Source organism: Nothobranchius furzeri, chromosome 16, assembly GCF_043380555.1.
Source record: "Nothobranchius furzeri strain GRZ-AD chromosome 16, NfurGRZ-RIMD1, whole genome shotgun sequence".
NCBI lineage: Eukaryota > Metazoa > Chordata > Actinopteri > Cyprinodontiformes > Nothobranchiidae > Nothobranchius > Nothobranchius furzeri.
Genome location: NC_091756.1, coordinates 34532018 through 34548110, shown reverse-complemented (window position 1 = coordinate 34548110; position 16093 = coordinate 34532018). Strand labels below are relative to the sequence as shown.

The following is a 16093-nucleotide window of genomic DNA, read 5'->3' as shown; positions in this document are numbered from 1 at the left end:
ACAGCTTATAAAAACCCCACATTCAAAATATCAAACAATTAGAATATTATGAAAAGGTTCAACATTTTGGACTCAAAGTGTTACTCTTCACCTAATGAATCCAGAACACCTGCAAGGGGTGTGAGCCTTTAGATGGTCTCCCAGTTCAATTGAATTACTTATGAATGGACTTTAGCACCGTATTATTTTCCAGTTTCACCTGCAACTTGATGAGGTTTTTGTCACTGGGACACACTCACCAGTAACATTTTCAATGCAGTACTGGAATTTGACCTTTTCTCAACAGTGAAGACTCTGTAACCAGATCTGGGCCTTCATTTATCAACCGTACTTACGAATGGATCTGTGCAAGTTTTGTACGTAGAAACAATTTCACGCGTTGTGTGGTATTTACCAGTTTGTGCTACTTGTGTGTAGAGATGTTCCTAAATGTAAGAACAGCTCTGACCATGCGTACGAACAGCATCTAGTGGTAGAACAAGGGAACCGCCACATTGAAGATCTCAGTCATCCTCATACGTTCCTCAACCACTAAACGTTTTACCCAAGAAATATTTATTTAGGTGGAAAAACAGCTGCGTCACAGAACTGGTGCTACAACACCCATGAGTGACGGGAATCTGTCATTGTAGGTTGGCCGATTTCGTTATCACAATTTCTACTCTACCCATTTTATGATGCTTTAAATTCATTAATTATTTAGTAAGTTTTTATAACCTCTGCAACTTGTTTGGTTCTTTTGCACTTCGGCAGCCAGTGTCTCAATCTTGGTGTCAACGTTTTTGGGGAAAACCCAGAGATTTCCCTCACGTGCGGAGGATGTAGCGTGACTAAATATGGTTGAGAGCTTCTGCATGTAAATAGCTGAGAACGGAGACGAGCACCTGGGTACACACAGGCGGGATTTATCACAGTTGCAGAGAAACGTGTATGAGAGGCCATGTTTCACAAATCATGTTTTTGTTCAGGACTATAGGACAATTTCTACTAGGCTTATGTAAATGAGGGCCCTGGTGTTTGGTTGTCTAAATGTCTCATAATGGATTTAAAAGCACAGACTAACGTCACTAATTTTCACACGTCAAACTTTAACAGAGCTAAACAGGAATTTTTCAGCTGATGAAAAAGGAAAGTTTTACTTTTGCTTTTCAATAATATAACAAATTGTTTTTCTAAGGTTCAACATAAATGTGTAAAATTCCATGTAGATGAAACTATCCACACTAGTTTTATTTTTGTATGAATGAAACTCAAGACACAAACTTTATTATTTACTTTATTTCCTTCTGTCAGAGTTAGTTGACATGAGCTGCTGCCTCTTCAGCAGTGTGAGGATCAGGTGTGTACAGTTCTGACTGTGAGCTCGGGTTATGGTGCTGTTGAGGAATGAAGACGACGCTCGGTGGGAAAAACTGAGATCCAACATCAGTAGCCGCCTTGGTTCTGGTTCCTGTAGCCGCCTCGCTGGTATCCACCCTGCTTCTGCTGGTAGGAGCCTTTCTGATCTGTGTCCATGCAGACAGTTTAATCACATCATTACAAACGCTCTCAGATCCCATTCACACAAGGCTCTAAATTTAAATGTTTAACCGCTTTCATTGTCTAAGAATAACAACCAGAAATCCAAATAACCAACTATGAATAATAAAAAAATAAAATAAAATAATAAAAAACGAGGTACCTCTCTGGTACGACTGCTTCTGCTGGTAACCACCTTTCTGATCTGTAAAGCAAAAGGAAGTGAGCTGTGAGCTGAGCTGTGGAGGTCCAGACGAGTTCAGATCCACAGACACCTCTCTCTCCTGCTCCTTGTGGACGTCCCAGCTCACCTCTGTTGAAGTATCCTCCGTAGACGCCCTGTTTGAGGTCGAAGATGCGCTCGTTGTTCTCCACCAGGCTGCCCAGTTTCTCCGCCAGCTGCAGAGCCATGTTCTGCAGGGAGGTGGGCTCTGTGCGGTGCATCACCACCGTCTGTGTGGGCTGGTCCAGAGATGCCTGTGTGGAAAAGAGCAGAAAAAAACCAGTTAGAGCATTTCATTAACATACATCTGTGAACACAGAAGCCCTGAAACTCACCATCAGCTCCTCGTTGATGATCATCTTGCTGATGATGCTGTGGACCGTTGGGATCTCCAGCTCAAACATCTCAGACAGCGTCTGCATGCTGCAGGACAACAATTATAGTTGTTGTTAGCTGAAAAGGTCATCTTTAGACCAGAATGGAAGCAGAGTGGATGTTTTTGTGCTCTCATGTGGTTTACCTGATGGAGTCATAAACACTGCTGTACGTGAACAGGTACGTCCTCAGAGACTCCTCCTGGATCTTCCTATCAAATGAAACACAATCATGATTATAAAACGATGAACAAAGTAGAATTAAGCACAACTATTAACCCAACAGCCACAATAACACGAGATTAGGATTAACCGCCCACCTGACGAGCATCTCTCGTACTCGTTGCGTCTCAGGAAACAGGTCCCACACTTTACTGTTCATCTTCTCATTAATGATGAACGAGTGGCAGGTGCGCCAGTCTCCCATCTTCATGGCCTTGCTGGCAGCCACCACGTGCTCCCTCATGCTCTCTGGCGGTCCTGGAGGGTAAAAAACAGAGCTGTCACCGCCTCTTGTTGCTTTGAACCAACCCCGATGGCGCTGAAGCTTCAGGAGACATGTTTGGTACCCAGCAGCGGTTGTCTCTCTCCCACTCTGAGCTGGTGATGGAACTGCTTGCTGATCATCCTGCGGCGAGCGTCGAACTCATGGGCGGCCATGTAGGGGATTTCTAACAGCATTGCCGACACCAGGTACACACACTCCAGCAGCTCCAGGTTGATGTGCATGTGGAACGGGACCTACGGAGTGATGTAATGGGTTAAATTTGCGTGATGCTTCATCTTTCCAACACTCTTCCAGGACTTACTTGTCTCCTCTTCTCAATCTTCTCCTGCTCAGCATTCCTCTCCTGCATGTTCCTCATAAGTAAACCCTGACCCAGCAGCTCTTTGGCTCGGCCCGATGACTGGATGTCCAGCAGTGCATTGTGGGCATCTTTGATCATGCCCTGTCTGAAAGCACAAATGCCCAGCTGCACCATAGTTCTGTTGTACAGGATCTAGAGGAGGGACAGTCAATGTACACGAGTGGAGTTTTCACTGAAAGCACGTTTAGTTAAAGTCCAGCTCCACCAACCTGGACAGGTGGGTCAGCATGCTGGATGTTGTCCTGCAGGTGGCTCATGAGCATCAGGTCACGGGCCTGGTACCAGCGTGAATGGAGGGCGTGGTGGTAAATGTGGCAGAGGATGGCGCAGGTACGGATGCGATCGGTGCGATCCTTGGCGTAAATGAACTTGCAGAGTCGGTCCATGATCACAGCGCTGTCCTCCCCCTCGCTCTCCTCCTGGTCCTGCTCGGACTGAACCGACAGAATCACTCAGAACAGAAACCCTCAGGGAAAGGTCTTCGTCTTTTCTAAAACGTCGGGGTGCTGATCTCACCTTCGTCTCTCCCTGGAGGCCTAAGCTGCGTCTGTGAGCTTTGTAGTCAAACTTGTAATAGGTGTGCATGATCCTGCGCAGGTAGACCCGACAGATCTCTTCCGTGGAGCCCTTGTTCTCCATGTAGCTGAGCAGCCGGTCGATGATTCCACAAACCCGGCCTTCATCTTTCAGATTGTCTACATACTCTGCACCAGCAAAAACAGGCTGATTAAAGGGAGACATGATCCAACAACACAATCTGGGGTTTTCTTTGAGTTTTGTTTTTAATTTTTCATTCGTCAACGACTCTTAAGGACTATTTTAAATGTTAACAGCTACGAGGAGGGGAAGGAAAGCCCGTTTTAGCCTAACCCTTACCCTGAGAATGAGGGTCGGTGTTCTGCATGATCTTAGTGAACTCTTCATCCATCCTCTCAGCCAGCGTTAAGATACAACCACGAACCCTGAAAGGCTGCTGCACAAACACAGAGCAGTCTTCTAGTTCTGTTCAAACACACAAGTGAGACAAAGCAACAAGGACAGCGCCGAGTTCCTAAATAATAATATTTACACGTTAGACCCACGGTGTAGTTTAAAACCAAACATCAAACAACATAAGGAGGAGTCGGTGTCCTCTGGGTCGGTAGCAGAGCGGTTAAACCCGGTAACCTAGGTAACCAGGATGTGAACCAGACGCTCCCTCACAGATAAGTATAAAACACCAGGTCACCTGCTCAGAGACGGCCAGGTTCTCGCTGTCCTCCGCGATGTTCTCCCCGATGAAGATGTTGTTGTTCTCAAACAGAATATCCAGCAGCTCGTCGATACAATCGAGGCATTTCTTCCACATGTCGGGCTAACAACAAACCAGAAACCAAGAAGTTCGACTCTTTCGTTCAAAACGATTTAAGACATTTTCTCAGCTAATCAAAAACCTGTTAGAAGCTGCAAACACTCATGAAGTCTTCATGAACTTGTGAATGTAAGGCGCACCTTCATGAAGGCTGCCAGGTTGGGGTTGTAGTCGTAGAGGGAGGCGATAATGTTGAACTTGATCTTGACCAGGATCCCTTGTCCCAGGTTGTTCTCGTTAGAAATGGCAGCAAGAGCATGAAGGAGATCGATCTGAGCGGCCCTGTCAGCAGAAACCCACCAGCGAGGGTTAGAAACAGGACAAGCTTCTGTTTTACGTCTAAAGCGCTGGCTGGATTGATGCATGGCGACGCGACACGTGCAGTAGGGCTGAACCGCTTTAGGAAAAGATTCAACTGCAACTTTTCTAGGAGAAATTGCAATTTCAGTTCAATTCACAATTTCCTTCAAATCAAGGTTCAACACATTATTCATAATATAGAATATATGTTTTATATAATAAATATTACAATATAGTCATACAGTACAAAATGCAAAGCTAATCATTTTTTCTCCCATTATTTTTAAAGTGCTTGTGGAGCAACTTGTGATTTTTATCAGGAAAGGTGCTTTATATTAAGCATTTTCTTGTTCTACTCAGTGTAAAAAAGGAAAACTGAAGGTAAAAATAACTTTCAAATGTAAATAAGAAAATATTTACAGAGTTTTCTGCATCACCGAGGCAGGCTGCCTGGACGTTCCTGTGCCGTCTGAACGCACTAAAACACTGCTTTAACTCTGACATGTTTGTCTGAATTACTGTGTGCCATCAGAAAAATTCAATCCATTTACGTAGAAATCAGCCGTTAGTGTTGTTATGCTGACAACTCTCTCTCTCTCTCTCTCTCGCCCTCATGGTGCTGAGAGACGCCACCCGCTGCAGACCAACGGCCACAGTCATTATTACTGGCTCTAACAGTGCGATGTATTGACAAATAAAACAGGGAAAATAACCAAAATGTGCAACTCTGTCAGCTGAATCACTGGGCTCGGCTTCAGTACCCCCCCTCCCTTGACGATGGCGCTGTTTAAAATCTCAATTTTGGTCCAAAACGATACTCAACAGGCGGCCCGCAGGCCAGGTCTGGTGCACCTGGCTACATTTGAGTAACCCTGCGATAGCTCGTTCAGCCTTAAGGTGCAGATTAAATATTGATTTGTAAATGTTCATCAATGATTATAAACAAACAGCCGGCAGGAACATAAAAGTTAGACGAGTCACCTGGAAACTTTAGGGAATGGACCAGAGGGAAAAAAAAAAACAGCAATGGTGGAAGCTTGTTTACTAGCTTTAGCCACTGAGTGGGTGATTTACTCGTAGCTCCATCACAGACCCCTCCCTTTAGCTTGAACAGAAGTTATTTTTATGCCGATCAAAGCCACGCTCCAAGTTTTTTTCACGAGTCGTTCCAGAAGGTTAGTCCTTCACAGTCCCACGTGAACTGTCTGGTGACGTGAGCTTCAGCTCTACATCCAGAAGCTTTGCATCGCTCCAGTTAGGCGTCTCAGGTGATTCGGTTACAAAAGCTAAATTTACGGCCCGTGTTTACTTTCATTTTCAACATTCACTTTTATCCTGTACATGTATAGCAAAGGTATGTGGGGTGAGTGCCAGTTAGTGTGGGCTGAATTCATTTGAACGTATGAAAAATGATACGTGATAAAAAAATACTGCCTCAACAGTCGTGATTGTGGTAATCATGATAATCGTTTAATAACCAAGTCTTAGGACCCCGGTTAAAAATCGAATCTACAGGAACCCTAATGGCACCCCCATTTACCTGTCTGTCCCCTTTTTGCCTCTGGCCTGCAGGATCTCATTCAGCTTCTTCACCACCACGGCGGTGTTGATCTCTGTGCCTTTAGCAAACATCTTGGGCTTCTCCTGATGGATCCACAACAAAACCGTGTCACCTGGTGCTGAAACACGTCCTGCTCCAGCATCAAATGTAAAACGACGTCCTGCTTTACCTTAAGGAGAGGGACGCCTCCTTTAACCTTCTCCCAGGGTCCGTCGCCCTCTTCTCCCTCCCCCTCCAGCTGCTCCTCCTCCAGCCGCACCTTTTGGATCTTCTTCTTCTTCTCGCTCTTCTTGATGCTGGGTCTGTCGGGTCCAGCGGTCCTAGAGACGTTCACAGTGATCAGAACACACGCTCCAACTGCATTCACCACTTGCCTCATACACCCTCAGCCTCACTTCTTGAGGAAAACTGTGGCCAGTGACTTGCTCTTCCCCTCTTCATCACCAGAACTCTCACTGCCACTCTCCTCGGTGTCTTCCCCCCAGCCCTCACCGTCATCATCATCATCACTAGAAGAGGACTCGTCCTGATGAAGGGAGGACCATCAGTGCTCCATCAGATCACAGATCTATCCTTAACCTAAATCCCGACTCTTACCCCAGACTCTTTTGCACTTTTGAGGAACTTGCTGGCTTCAGAAACACCTTCAGGCTTTTTCTTTAAGAAGGATTTAGCTGAAACTCCATCTTCATCATCTCTTTCACTTTCAGAGGAGGATCCTTCTGTAAGAGAAATGTGTAAAAGACAACTATTACAGCCTGATGTTATCCAGGAACAGTCACACAAGCATCCAACAGACTGCTGCTGTGCAGTAAATAACGTACTTACAGGGTAAAAGATGAGAAGACATTTTTCATTACTGTGCTTTAATAAACACAGGACTTTAAATTAGCTCTGAATGCATTTCACTAATCTATAAAACGCCGGGGCAAGAAACAAAAAACCAAACAAACCAGAATCATCCTCCTCCTTTTCCTCCTCTTCATCTGCAGACTCTTGTGGGTTCTTATGGGTAGAAAATATATTTAGACAACTATATCATTTATTTTCTCTATTTTAAAGTCCAGAACCATGAGAGGATTTCTGTATTGACCTCCTTATATGATGTGATTTCTGCTTCAAAGTCTCGGTTGTACTTGCGGATCTTCTGACGCAGTGTGCTCAGGGCTTTTGCGTTGTTTTTGTTCATCTTCTTCTTACCCTCTTTATCCTCCCAAAGCTTTAAAAGAACAATTTTTCTTAAGAGATGCGGGAAAAGCTAAAACGGAATCAAACGTTTGATGACCAACCTGGTTCAAGTAGTCCTCCAAGTCGGCCAAAAGGCGGATGTAAAAAGAAGGGACACCCTCTTTGTCCACTATGTTCTTGCTTTTTAGGAAGGCTCGACATAACTGCTCAAACTCCTCCAAGCATTTGGCCATGTCACGGATCTTCATGGCGTTGCGAATTGTCTTTATCAAATTAGTCAACTCCTCAAACCTAGGGTTTAAAGGGGGGGTTGTTTCACAAAAGATCTCACAAGCTGCAGTTTTTAAGTTATGCTGTGAACAAAATACCTTTTGTCTTTGGCGCTGCGCACCACCCTTTTGGTGTCCTCTTCATCGTCACTAAGAAGCAGTGACCTGCAAAAGAAAAGCAGGAGATCGATTCATTTCAAACACGATCATAATAAGAAAGGATGTTTTACAGCTTGGTGGTGAGGTTTATGTTTGAAACTGGGACTGACTGCTTGAAATTTCCTCCGGATGCTTTAGGGGGGGCCTCTTCGAAGGACAAGGACTCCTCAGACTCACTGTCTGACCCAGTGGCGAAGAAACGAGACATCTTTGAAAGGACTTCTCAATCTGCATGGACAGGAGGACACATTCGATCTACAGGGTTTGACTGAACGCATCAAACACAACATGAGTTATTCCAAATATGGCAGTGCAGTAGGTTACTATGACCCGCTTATGGTGTTTGAATGTATGGCGACCCCCTTTAAGAACAACACAAGTACTGACACCTTAACCGCACTGCTAAGGATGCGGCAGAAAAACACTACAGCCATTGATAAAACAGTTCTGTCACCACTCACTCTACAATGCTGAGCTAGCTCAACACTTAATAGCTTAATAAGGTATTCAGCTGTAAGGACAGGCAGATGTGGGATGGAGCTAATGGAGCGTCTGAAGCTAACTAAACATATGGACACAGACAACCAGAAGGCGTACTTATTTTACGAGGCACCTTTATATCGAATACACACAAAACACCCGCCTCCTGTTAAAAAAGGTAAATAATTGAATCTTTTAATCGGAAACCGTAGGCCACCGCTGTGTCGCGCGGTGTTGCTAAGCTAATAGCAGGCCTCGCGCACGTAAACAGCAGATCACCTTCACCTGAACCACAGCTCAGATATGGGTTTACTCAGCTAAAAATAATCCTTACCTATGTTTTTGTGAAGTTTCTATTATATTTTTGTCTGCGCTGAACACTTGTAAAATCCAGCTTTGCAGGAAAAGGTGCAACAGAAAACGCGTGTAGCAGCCTTGCCGGGTGCTTGCGTCAGAAAAGGAAGTCCGCCGCAGATCTACACAACAAAAGGATGGGCCCCTCCACAGGGCGGTTTGAGCTATGCTGCCACCTAGCGGCGGGACCTCACGAAATGATCAAATAATCTACCAAAACAATGAATAAACAATACACCAATAGTTTGTTTAAATAATTGTGTAAAAAAAAAAAAAAAACACATGGCCGAGCCTGTATTCGGCATGATTAGTGTTCTTATACTTAATAAAATAAATAAGTTACAAAACACATATTTCACAGCAGATTTATTTCTGTTAGTTAATAATGTGGCATGTCAGAAAGATGTTGGCACTGGCAAATAAAAGTACGAGAAGAATCAACGTTACATACACGCAGAAACAGTTTATTGATAAAAGGTTACAGTCAATCTAAAGCAAATTAAAAAAGCATAGAAAGTGTGGCACTCCGTTTATTAAAGAACTTTTCAAATATGTTATAAAACATTTCTGGTTTCATGTCATACAGAGTATTTTTTGGTAAACCAAAGATTTTATTTAAACGTATGACAATAAAAGACCCATCATTGACATGAACCCCATTTAAAATCCAACATTTCAATAAATCAAGCTTTAATATGCATAAGATCTTGTACAGTTAATGAAGCTTTCAGCAGTCGTCTGGTTTTCTGTACTTGAGCAGCTCTAAAGACAAGAGAAAAGATCATTAGATCATTTGGTAAATGGCCTATATTTGTAAAGCATCTTCTTGGGATTCTAACCCCCCAAGGTGCTTTACAACACAATCATCCACCTGCTCACACGCACATTCACACACTCATGATGAGCTACAGTGTAGCTACATGCTGATGGAAGAGAGACTTCTGAACACTGGCCCTGCCCATCCCTCCGATCACCACCAGCAGGCAAGGAAGGTTCTTGTCCAAGGGCACAACAGCAGCATTCTCTGCTGGGAGCCGGGAGTGAACCTACAACCCTTCGATTACTAACCCGCTCTACCTCCTGAGCTACTGCTGTCCATTTAACACATGAAACAAGTCTAGTGCAGTAGAAAACTTCCAAATCATCAAGATATTGTAAACATTAAAAGATTTACTACAATATGAAAATCAAAATATCCCAAATAGTTAGGTCTGAAAACAGCATCATTTAGCTTGTGTTGTTCCAACTCACCTGCAGTGTTCAGGTAAACATAAAAACTCAAACGTTACCTTCATTCAGCCTCTGCACTTCTTCTGACTTTAGCTTGAGTTCCTCTTGGAGGACCATACATTTGGCACAACCTGCAGCAGCAAGAGGGGATGTCAGATAACACACGCACACATACACACACCTGGAGGTAGAATTAGATTAGTCTGATAAATAGTAAACTTACCGTGGCTTTGGGAGGTCGCCAAAGGAGCTCTCTGATTGGCTCCGGGTGGTTTCAAAGCTCTGAATTTGCTGGGTCTGTCACATGATGTTGAGGTTCCAGAGGTTCCTGCTGTTGGCATCTCAGCATCTGAAGGAGAACAGGAGCTTATCAGAGCTGAACCCAGACTACCTCAGTAATCATTACCCACCATTCCTTTGGACTTTAGTAGGGGCAGACGTCTGACCAATGACAGGCCGCTTTAGGGTTTTCACCTTGCTTGCAGAATCACCAGGAGATGCTGGGGCCTCTGCATTAATAGATGTTATTTACAAGATCAACTATTTCTCCACGGCTAAAACTTGAGATGCAAAATGTTAACCAAGAATTTATTTTTGAAGTGGTCCTTGTTATGGAAATTTTATATTTCATTACTTTAGTCCTATTAACAAATCTATTAACTGAATGTCCTGAAAGCGCGCGCACACACACCACACACACACACACACACACACACACACACACACACACACACACACACACACACACACACACACACACACACACACACACACACACACACACACACACACACACACACACACACACACACACACACACACACACACCTTATGTATTTGTGTAAATAAACTCTGAGACCAGATGTTCGGGGCATTTGCCCTGTGCACTTGCCACAAATCATGATTTGGTTGTATGTCTGCCTCATCGTCTCCTTTTCTCTCTCTGGCTGCAGGAAATGGGTTTATTGATAAAATCCCTAACAGTCCTACTGAGTCTGATGCTGAAATTAGATCTCAGACATGAAACATCTGATCCAGATGCTCCAAGAGCTGCGACTCGGTAACCAACTACCTGTTTTTTTCTTCTTTGACACGGGCAAAGCTTCTCCCTTTGGAAATGGGTGCTTCTTTCCCTGTGGCTGCTTCACCACAGGATTGGGAACTGGATCAAGAAGGAAATCAACATGTTAGAACCACAGACCAAAGCTTCAAACCTATCAGGTCTCAAGGACCGCAATTATAAAGACAAGAAAATAAAGGTTTTCTCATTTTAAATGATTGCAAAAGTAAAAATGTGTTGGATTATTACAACTTTAATTATAACTGTCGACCAGGGGCGTCCAAACTTTCAAGAAAAGGACCAAAATTGTTGAGTTAGTCCTCACGGCCACAAGCATGCCGGGCCAGGTCACAGTTTAGACACACCTGTTGTAAACTTTAAAACAAATAACATATCAAATAAATCCATGGCTGCACAGTGGTGCAGTGGCTAGCACTGCTGCCTTACAGCAAGAAGGTCCTGGGTTCAAATCCCGACCTGGGGTCTTTCTGCATGAAGCTTGTATGTTCTCCCTGTGCATGCGTGGGTTCTCTCCGGGTACTCCGGCTTCCTCCCACGGTCCAAAAAAACACGACTTTTAGGTTAATTGGTCTCTCTAAATTGTCCTTAAGTGTGAGTGTGTGTGTGTGCTTGGTTGTTTGTCCTGTGTGTCTCTGTGTTGCCCTGCGATGGACTGACAATCTGTCAAGGGTGCACCCAGCCTGCACGCCCGGAGACAGTTGGAGATAAGCCCCCCCCCTGACTCTGCAAGGATAAGCGAGTAAAGACGACGGATGGATGGAAAACAAAACCACACAAAAGCAACAGTTCACCCATTTATGACCTGTGCGGTGACACTTCTCAGAAGAAAAGTTGCTCCTAATCAGAATTTTCTTCTTCTGTGTACCTTCACCTTTGCTCCGGCCGCAGGGTGGAGCAACCCAAACGACACGGAGATTAATGAAAAGGTTTAGGTCGGCTGTTGCATGTTAAATTACAGAAACGTGAACCCAGCCTACAGTCTCATGAGGAGTTAAGGGCGTGGGAATAGTCTGACAAGAGCACATGTATTTGGCATTTACATAAAAACAATAACAACAACAATGAAAGCATACAGCTAGGTTCTTTGAGAATACCTGCAGGTCCTGAGGATGCTAGCGTGTGTGTTCTGGCCGTTGGTAATCGCTGTCCTGTTGTCAGTCGTGGGATGGTGCTAGATGGAGGTCTCTGCAGGTCAGGAGGAAGCTTCCTGGAAGCTGGAGTGCACACAAATGTGTCGGCTTTAGTAGAATACAATACAAAAGTAAACGAATGAAGGTGATCAACACTCCTCCTTTACCTGCTGTTAAAGACTTCAGGTTGTATGATCCTGAAGTCCCAGCGTTCTAAAACAGAGCGGGACAATATCAACCAACCGTCCTCTAGGCTTATACAAATACCCATATCCAGTGATCATCCTACCCTCCGAGGCTCCTCCATAGCAGCAGAGGGTTTCCCAGCAGCCTCTTGGATTCTGGAATGCTTCAGAGGCAGGCCGGCCGACATCTTCTCCAGGCGTCCAGGGACGGTGGATCCCCGCCGGCTCATTGACGACTGGGGAGCAACTCTTGAAGGCGGGCGAAGGGTTCCAACAGCAGGCTGCCTCATGAAGGTTTTTCGGTCACCGACTATGTTGGGTGGGATATCCGATACCGCCGCGTCAGCAGGCTTACTGGGACCAGCTTCATAAAGCTTTTTGTGAGCCGCCTCTCTGATTGAGCCAACGTTAAAACTTTTACAGCTGGTCATCGGTGTTGAAGTAATCAAAAGGTCTACTCTAAAATCCAGAGTTTTATCCAGATTGAACTCGGGTGTTTTGTTGCTCACGGCATCCACACTTTGGTTGTTTGGCGTGTCGGAAGAACCATCCCTTACAGGCAGACCCGACTGCGACAGATGTTTGGCGTCACCTCCATCATCTCCAGAAACGCCTTCCAGAGCAGGTGTGACTTCCAAAGTGTCACCAGGTTTTTCCTCCGCCCCTGGCGGCGGCATGGCCTCGTGCCTCGGCAGCTCTTTGGGGTTTTCTTCTGAATCATTGCGATTTAGGCTGGTGGTTAAATTACAGACTTTAGGAGAGGAGGGCTTGTCCAAAGTGTGATGACCATCAGTCAAGCTGATCTCCGACAGAGTGATCGTGCCATTTCTCTGAGAGGGGGCTTTACAGTCAAACGTGAGGTTCTCGAAGCCGACGGCAGCAGCTTCTAAAGTAGAGCCCCCGCTGCTTTTTTGAAGAGAGGATTTTTCAAAGTTTTTCTTTTCAGAAAAGCTGCTTTGATTTACAACAAAGGATGTTTTGGCAACCGACTCCGCTTGATTCTTGGTCTCAGATTCTGCGGTTGGATTGTTTACAGTTGGAAGGTCTAGCGTATTCTTCCCAGAACAGGAAGCAGAGGTGCTAGAATCAGAAGAAGCAGTCATGTTGGAAGACGGGACTGTAAACGTGTCGTTGGCTGATGCTGCGGGTTCTGGACTTTGCTGTGACATCTTGTTGGTTGACTTGGTGTCACAGCAGGTCTGGTTCTCTTCATTCTTTGTTTCTACAAGATTGTTGACCTCTTTGGGTCCAGAATGCAGACACACATCAGACGGGATTTCCTTTGAACTACTGTTACCACTAGAGGCGCTTATATCGTGAGTAATATTTGCAGGTTGGGGGACAACTTTGTCCTCATCTGATGTGTGAGATGTTTGCATTTTCTGTCCACTAGTCTCTGATGAAAATGTGCCATTTTCCAAGGTACTACCCACAGAAATGTCACGAGTTACTTCCAGGGACATTCTGATAGTCCTTTCTGCTGCACACTTTGGGGATTGCATACTCGTACTCGACACATCCTTGTTTAGAAACACGTTTGAACTGCTGGGTTGTGACTCAATCCGTCTACTTGGTTCTGGCAAAGTGTTGCTGTCATTCAAATAATGACACGCGGGAATATCACGAATAATGTCCAAAGACGAAATCTGACCAACCGGTGAGAGATCATTGTTGTACGAAACATCAAGCAGAGTGATCTCAGTGTCTAGTATCCCCGCCAATGCAGAAGCACTCTTGGTACGGAGGTCTGCGCTCGTTGTCGTGGCGGTCAGCTGTGGTACCTCAGAAGATCCACCACTTTCTCCAACACTCACTTGAATTTGATGGGTTTCATCACTAAATGTTGCAGTTGAACCTTGAGGGAGGACTGAATCGTTTGCTGTTAAGTGTAAGTAGGTAAGCTCAAGCGAGGAAATTTCAGGCAAGCTCTCCTCTTCAATCAGGGAGAAAGGAGCCTCTTTAGCCCAGATTTGTCTCCAGAAGTCTCCTTTTGATTCTCGATGTGCAGTAGAAACCTCCACGGGGTAAAAAGGAGATGATGGGTGAGGACTGTTCCCATGTTTTAAAGGGTTCGGGCATTTGTTGTCGATATTTAAGCGTTTTAAAACTGGGGTGACAGCAGACTGTATCCCAGATAGCTGTGACCTTGCCTTGCCTCCATGCCCACCACTCAGAGTTGGTGTTGATAAAGTATTAATATTAGATCCAGGTCTGGTTCCTTCACACAGCCTCACAGGGGAACTCATTTCATTCTCAGGCTGAACTTTCAGCGTTGTAGCCACAGAAACTTCAGGTGGAACATTTTCACGGCATTCATCTGCCGGAGGATCTTCTTGAATAAGGGACGTTTGCCTTGCTGTCTCACTGGCCATGAAGGAGGAATATTCCTTTTATCTTATAACAAAGTAGGGATTTATTCTTATTCTATAAAAACAAAACAACTCTGCAATAAAATCTACTTCAAACACCTAATTTGGGCCATTTCTGAGGATCTTTGCAGGCGGACACCCTGTGGATCAAAGAGAACAAACAGAAAAACACAAAACAGCCTTTTTAAAAATCAGAATTCCACACCAGTCCAGATTGTCCAGTTTGTCAAGCTACTTTTAAACCCCTAACAAGAATGTAGGTGGCTGTAAACAGCACAGCTGCATTTTATTTTATTTATATACTAATAGGTTTTAGCTTTCAAAGTAAGAGTCAAAACAAAACACATCCATGTCAACCTTTACAGCTCTCAGCCTGTTTGTGAAAGATTCTGATCAAATGTTTTATAAATCCACACGAGCACTCCCCACAGGCCTGGGACGTGGTTCAAACACGTCACAGAACAAAAACAAACGCGTAAACTTATTTTTAAACACTTTGTAAAACGGTTTGAATGTTTGAAAGTCTGCATTATGAGCCCAGAAGTCGATGTTTGCCCATCTGGAGATTATTTCGGGGATTACAGAAAATTCTGAAAATCAGTTCTGGACCAAGTTCTACAAGCAGATTAATTCAGTGGTCTGGACTAAACACGAGGACAGGTTTACTAAACCAACGTTTACATCCAGCAGCTTGTTGGATAACGTTAGCTTGTAAAACGAAGTTATCGGTACTTACCTTGAAACAGACACGTTTTATTTGAAATATTTCAAACGGTCCAACTAAACTTAAAGCTATAAATGTTAAATAAAACTAAAATATAACAACTATGTTGGTTTCACTTGGAGACCTCTGGAAGCGCCGCTCAAGTTTGAAAACGTCAGTTTATTCTTATATGATGGTTTTAACCAATCACAGCAGGAGGTTTCTTCTTCGTGGATCTTGTTGTGTTTTAGCAACAGCGCCATCTGTTGTTTTAAGTAAAAACTCAATTTATTAGAAATTAGACAAAGATTTATGACAAATTACTCTTCAACACTGCCCACCGTGCTGCGTACGACGTTTCTTTTTGGAGAAACCCTCCGTCCTGGAGTCACCTCTTATTTATGCAGCCCCAAACGTTTATTTTCATTTATAAGGTTAAAAGTACAGAGTGGTTTGATGTGGTTTCAAAGGGATTTGAGTTCTTCCTGTTAACCTACTCAAAAACACATTTAAGTTGAACAGTATGATTGAAATGACAATACAAACCACACAAAATCCAAAATTAATTTAATATATTTTGAAATAGCAATTATTTTCAGGTGACTCATTAACTCATGATTGACATGTCTTCTTTAGAGAGAGAGAGAGAGAGAGAGAGAGAGAGAGAGAGAGAGAGAGAGAGAGAGAGAGAGAGAGAGAGAGAGAGAGAGAGAGAGAGAGCATTCATGGATCTTGTCCTTTAGTCTCCC

General features: G+C 44.1%; 2 protein-coding genes across 3 annotated transcripts; both read right to left on the bottom strand.

Moving 5' to 3' along the window:
• Positions 1-1258: 1258 nt before the first annotated feature.
• eif3c (eukaryotic translation initiation factor 3, subunit C) lies at positions 1259-8769 on the bottom strand. Of its 2 annotated transcripts, none has more exons than XM_015963269.3 (23): positions 8627-8769; positions 7923-8040; positions 7753-7818; positions 7486-7675; positions 7290-7415; positions 7150-7201; positions 6794-6918; positions 6592-6722; positions 6366-6516; positions 6176-6279; positions 4476-4617; positions 4213-4338; positions 3861-3957; positions 3501-3688; positions 3194-3418; positions 2925-3116; positions 2685-2856; positions 2436-2595; positions 2262-2327; positions 2077-2164; positions 1830-1995; positions 1682-1723; positions 1259-1505 (listed from the first exon to the last, which is right to left on the bottom strand). In XM_015963269.3, the coding sequence occupies exons 2-23, from the start codon at positions 8018-8020 to the stop codon at positions 1426-1428; spliced, it is 2787 nt and encodes a 928-aa protein (XP_015818755.3). In that variant the 5' UTR covers positions 8021-8040; positions 8627-8769; the 3' UTR covers positions 1259-1425. The 2 variants fall into 2 exon arrangements, with proteins under 2 accessions (XP_015818755.3, XP_015818756.3); XM_015963270.3 differs by having other exon boundaries at positions 3861-3954.
• Positions 8770-9158: 389 nt separating this feature from the next.
• Positions 9159-15537, bottom strand: LOC107387968 (proteoglycan 4). Its single transcript, XM_015963272.3, has 9 exons — positions 15378-15537; positions 12377-14781; positions 12255-12300; positions 12052-12171; positions 10949-11038; positions 10287-10385; positions 10100-10225; positions 9936-10007; positions 9159-9408 (listed from the first exon to the last, which is right to left on the bottom strand). Exons 2-9 carry the CDS (start codon positions 14642-14644, stop codon positions 9374-9376), a joined length of 2856 nt encoding a protein of 951 aa, XP_015818758.3. The 5' UTR covers positions 14645-14781; positions 15378-15537; the 3' UTR covers positions 9159-9373.
• Between the last annotated feature and the right edge of the window lie 556 nt (positions 15538-16093).